General features: G+C 45.4%; 1 protein-coding gene across 1 annotated transcript in view; it reads left to right on the top strand.

Annotated features, from left to right (window-relative positions):
• Nucleotides 1–7: 7 nt before the first annotated feature.
• Nucleotides 8–5,706, top strand: part of LOC106797265 (uncharacterized) — a gene marked incomplete at its 5' end in the record, with an annotated part of 6,621 nt that continues 922 nt past the window's right edge. The window contains 3 exons of the mRNA XM_041012988.1: nucleotides 8–635; nucleotides 875–2,840; nucleotides 3,119–5,706. The exon at nucleotides 3,119–5,706 is cut by the window's right edge and continues 922 nt beyond it. Coding sequence (XP_040868922.1) covers nucleotides 8–635; nucleotides 875–2,840; nucleotides 3,119–5,706 — 5,182 coding nt within the window. The remainder of the gene's footprint in view (nucleotides 636–874; nucleotides 2,841–3,118) is intronic.

Here is a 5,706-nt window from a genome sequence, read left to right on the forward strand (position 1 = left end):
GGACGCCTGTGAATTATGCTTGGTCCCAAATGTTACTATCCCTCACAAGTTCAAGGTGCCAGACTTCGAGAAGTATAAAGGGAACTCTTGTCCCCGCAGTCACTTGGTGATGTACGCGCGGAAAATGTCCATGTATACTGACAATCATAAGCTGCTTATTCATTTCTTTCAGGACAGCCTGACTGGGGCCGCTCTGAAGTGGTATATGAATTTGGACAGTGCGAGCATTCGTACTTTCAATGACCTGGGTGAAGCGTTCATCCGGCAGTATAAGTACAATTTGGACATGGCCCCAGATCGTGATCAGCTCCGTGCGATGACACAAAAAGAGAAGGAAACGTTCAAGGAGTATGCCCAGCGTTGGAGGGAAGTGGCTGCCCAGATTGTCCCGCCGTTGGAAGAAAGGGAAATGACCAAAATATTTCTGAAGACCCTGAGCCAGTTTTATTACGAGAAAATGGTTGCAAGTGCACCAACAGACTTCACTGAAATGGTCAACATGGGTGTGCGATTAGAGGAAGGTGTCCGAGAGGGACGTTTGGCTGTGGAAAGTACCCCTGCCGCAAGTAATGCCAAGAAGTTTGGAGGCCACTTTGCGAAGAAGAAAGATCAAGAGGTGGGAATGGTAGCTCATGGTAAGCCTCAGCAGAATTTCACCCCATATCGTCAGGTTGCGAATGTCGCATCCACTATCCCAAACCCATCATATCACCAACAAAGGCCACATTACCCCTACCCGTACCCTCCACAACAATACCCTCCACAACAATACCCTCCACAACAATACCCTCCACAACCATACCCTCCACAACAATACCCTCCACAGCAATACCATCAGCCACAATACCCTCAAAAACAACAAAATCGCCCGCAGACCGCCAGAAAACAACCTTTGATCCAATCCCGATGAAATATGCTGACTTACTCCCCGCCCTGCTCGCCAAAAACCTTGTCCAGGTCAGAACACCCCCTCGTACACCAGATGTTTTACCTCCCTGGTTTCGTCATGATTTAACCTGCGCTTTCCACCAAGGGGCCCCAGGTCATGACGTTGAAAACTGCTATGTCCTGAAGAATGAAGTGCAAAAACTAGTCCGGGCCAACTTGCTATCCTTCAAAGATCAGAATCCCAATGTTCAGGCGAACCCTCTGCCGAACCATGGGCCTACTGTCAACATGATACAAGATTGTGATGAAGACGGTGTCATCCTGAACGTCCAGCACGTCCGAACTCCCCTGGTCCCAATACATATCAAGATGTGCGAGGCAGCTCTGTTTGACCATGATCATGCAGCGTGTGAAATATGTCCTGTGAATGTAAAAGGATGCCCGAAGGTACAAGAGGACATACAAAGGCTGATAGACAATAGAGAACTAATCATCACGAGGAAGGACAAGGAAGTGTGCGTCATCACCCCTGAGTTTCAGCGGTTGGAAATAAGCTATAACAGTGGGGAATCAACTACTACTCCACTGGTGATTAGCTTGCCAGGACCTATGCCGTATGCTTCTCTAAAAGCGGTCCCTTACAAGTATAGTGCCACGATGTTGGAAGGTGGGCAGGAGGTGCCTTTGCCCTCTCTAACTCCTGCGATTTCTGTGGACAACATTGCTAATGACGGTAAAGTTCTGAGGAATGGACGTGTTATCCCCACATTGTTTGCAAAGAAAGTGAATGATCCGGCAGTTAAACAGGTGACAGTGAACGGCCCCGGTACAAGGAAGGAAGTAGGCCAGTCCAATGGGACTAGTAAGAATTCTGATCATGACGAAATTCTGAAACTGATCCAGAAGAGTGAGTATAAAGTAGTAGACCAGCTGCTGCAAACTCCCTCTAAGATATCCATTTTGTCTCTGCTATTGAACTCAGAAGCACACCGTGAGGCTCTAATGAAGGTGTTGGACCAAGCTTTTGTGGAGAGGGACGTGACTGTTAATCAATTGGACAGTATAGTAGGAAACATTACTGCCTGCAATAATTTGAGTTTTAGTGATGAAGAACTTCCTGAGGAGGGGAGGAACCACAATCTGGCGTTACATATATCGGTGAACTGCAAATCTGATGCTCTGTCGAATGTACTTGTGGACACTGGTTCCTCATTGAATGTAATGGCCAAATCCACATTAGATCAACTTTCTTACCGGGGGCCCCCCATGAGAAGAAGCGGGGTGGTTGTCAAAGCGTTTGATGGATCAAGAAAGTCTGTTATCGGGGAGGTTGATTTGCCCATTACAATTGGGCCGTTTGTTTTCCAAATTACATTCCAGGTGATGGATATCCAAGCCGCATACAGTTGCCTCTTGGGTAGGCCGTGGATCCATGAAGCTGGGGCCGTGACATCCACTTTGCATCAAAAGCTGAAGTTTGTCAGAAATGGGAGTTTGATCACTGTGAGTGGAGAGGAAGCCTTGTTGGTTAGTCATTTGTCAGCTTTTTCCTTTATTGGTGCTGATGAAACAAAAGGAACCTCTTTCCAAGGCCTGACTGTAGAGGGTAAAAAGCCAGAGAAAAATGAAGTATCTTTTGCTACTTGGAAGAGCGCACAGAAAGTGGTGCAGGAAGGAACAGGTGTAGGATGGGGAAAAGTTGTGCAGTTGCTAGAGAGTAAAAACCGTGAAGGACTGGGATTTGCTTCTTCTGCAGGATCCGCAACGAACAGTGTTGGATCAAGCTCCATTACTAGCACCTTTTGTAGCGCCGGGTTCATCAACAACTCGCCAGAAGCCAATGCTGTCTTGGAAGATGTTCCTGAAGAGATAGTACTTGCATTTGTCACACCTGGAAAAATTGTTCGCAACTGGGACGCGGTTGACATCCCTTCAGTAGTTCATGCATCAAAGTAATGTGTCTTTGTTTTTTCTGTTTGTTTGTTTTTCAAAAAAGATCCTTTCGTCTTGCCCAGGACGGAAGCGCAATTATGTAGGGCTGTTTTGTTTCAAGCACTACTCTTATTAATGGAAAATGTGGTTTATCCTGATATCTATGCTTATTGCTCTTTCTGGAAAATGGTAACACAAAAAACCCAAAATATTTTATTTTTGTTTTCTGATTTCAATTAATTATAAAAAGTCTGCATTGTTCACTCATTTTCTAAAGTCAATCATCAATCATATGCAGACTAGGCATTTATGAGCCCGTTGAACATAATAACCCTGCACTCTCTCCCAACTTCGAATCTCCTGTCTACGAGGCTGAAGAGGAGGAGGATGATGAAATCCCAGAGGAACTTGCTCGGTTATTGGAGTATGAAAAGAAAACCATTCGGCCTCATGAGGAGTTAGTAGAGGTGATTAACTTGGGAACCGAGGAAGATAAGAAGGAAGTCAAGATTGGGGCATCGCTTGAGGCAACTGTCAAACGAAGGGTGATTGAATTACTCAAAGAATATGCCGATGTGTTCGCATGGTCGTACCAGGATATGCCCGGCTTGGATCCCCGTATTGTGGAACACCGTTTGCCTTTGAAGCCCGAATGCCCACCGGTCAAACAGAAACTGAGAAGAACTCGCCCTGACATGGCTCTCAAGATCAAAGAGGAAGTACAGAAGCAGATCGATGCAGGTTTTCTTGTCACATCAGAGTATCCTCAATGGTTAGCCAACATAGTGCCTGTTCCAAAGAAGGACGGCAAGGTCAGGATGTGCGTTGACTACCGGGATTTGAACAAGGCTAGTCCGAAAGATGACTTTCCTCTACCTCACATCGATGTATTGGTTGACAGCGCTGCAAAGTCCAAGGTCTTCTCCTTCATGGACGGTTTCTCTGGGTACAATCAGATCAAGATGGCAGTTGAAGATAGAGAAAAGACATCTTTCATCACGCCTTGGGGCACCTTTTGTTACAGGGTAATGCCTTTTGGGTTGATAAATGCAGGTGCCACTTACCAAAGAGGCATGACCACTCTCTTTCATGACATGATGCACAAAGAGATAGAAGTGTACGTGGATGATATGATTGTCAAGTCAGGCACTGAAGAAGAACATGTCGAGTACTTGCTGAAGATGTTTCAACGGCTGAGAAAGTACCAACTTCGACTGAATCCCAACAAATGTACCTTTGGTGTTAGATCTGGAAAACTCTTGGGCTTCATTGTCAGTCAGAAAGGTATTGAAGTAGATCCTGACAAGGTCAAGGCCATTAGAGAAATGCCGGTTCCACAAACAGAGAAACAAGTGAGAGGTTTTCTTGGACGTCTAAATTACATTTCTCGTTTCATCTCGCACATGACAGCCACGTGCGGACCTATATTCAAGTTGCTTCGAAAAGATCAAGGGGTTATTTGGACCGAAGACTGTCAAAAGGCTTTCGATAGTATCAAGAATTATCTGCTAGAACCTCCAATTCTTATACCTCCAGTTGAAGGAAGGCCTCTGATTATGTACTTGACTGTGTTAGAAGATTCTATGGGCTGTGTGCTCGGACAACAGGATGAGACCGGAAGGAAAGAGCATGCCGTCTACTACTTGAGCAAGAAGTTTACAGATTGTGAGTCCAGGTACTCCCTACTTGAGAAAACTTGTTGTGCACTAGCCTGGGCTGCCAAGCGTCTTCGTCACTACATGATTAACCACACCACCTGGCTAATATCCAAGATGGACCCGATCAAGTATATCTTTGAGAAACCCGCTCTGACAGGAAGAATTGCTCGTTGGCAGATGTTGTTATCCGAGTATGATATCGAATACCGCACCCAGAAGGCAATTAAGGGGAGTGTTCTTGCTGATCATTTGGCTCACCAACCAATTGAGGACTATCAACCCATCAAGTTTGACTTTCCTGATGAAGAGATTATGCACTTGAAGATGAAGGATTGTGATGAACCATTGCTGGGAGAAGGTCCAGATCCCGAGTCTAGATGGGGTTTGATCTTTGATGGAGCCGTGAATGTCTTTGGCAATGGAATTGGGGCAGTTATTATCACTCCGGAAGGTAATCATCTCCCTTTCGCTGCAAGGTTACAGTTTGATTGCACCAACAATATGGCAGAATATGAAGCATGTATCTTGGGCATTGAAAAAGCCATCGACTTGAGAATCAAGAACCTTGACATTTACGGGGATTCAGCTCTCGTAATCAACCAAATCAAAGGAGAATGGGAAACTCGCCACCCCGGCTTGATTCCATACAAAGATTATGCAAAGCGTTTGCTAACCTTCTTCAACAAAGTGGAGCTTCACCACATCCCTCGTGATGAGAACCAGATGGCAGATGCGTTAGCAACTTTATCCTCCATGTACGAAGTGAGTCACCGGAATAATTTGCCAACAATCAGAATTCAGCGCCTCGAGAGGCCCGCTCACGTGTTTGCAGTCGAAGAGGTTGTTGATGATAAGCCCTGGTTCCATGATATCAAGTGTTTCCTTCAAAGCCAGGAATATCCACCCGGAGCATCCAACAAAGACAGGAGAACTTTGAGAAGATTGTCTGGTAATTTCTTCCTAAATGGGGATGTTTTGTACAAAAGAAACTTTGACATGGTACTACTCAGGTGTGTAGATAAGCAAGAAGCAGAACTTTTGATGCATGAGGTACATGAAGGCTCCTTTGGAACTCACTCCAATGGACATGCAATGACTAGGAAGTTGTTGAGAGCAGGTTACTACTGGATGTCGATGGAAACCGATTGTTGCAAGCATGCCAGGAAGTGCCACAAATGCCAGATTTATGCTGACAGAATTCATGTACCACCAACTACACTTAATGTTC

This window comes from Glycine max, chromosome 19, assembly GCF_000004515.6.
Source record: "Glycine max cultivar Williams 82 chromosome 19, Glycine_max_v4.0, whole genome shotgun sequence".
Classification (NCBI taxonomy): Eukaryota; Viridiplantae; Streptophyta; class Magnoliopsida; order Fabales; family Fabaceae; genus Glycine; species Glycine max.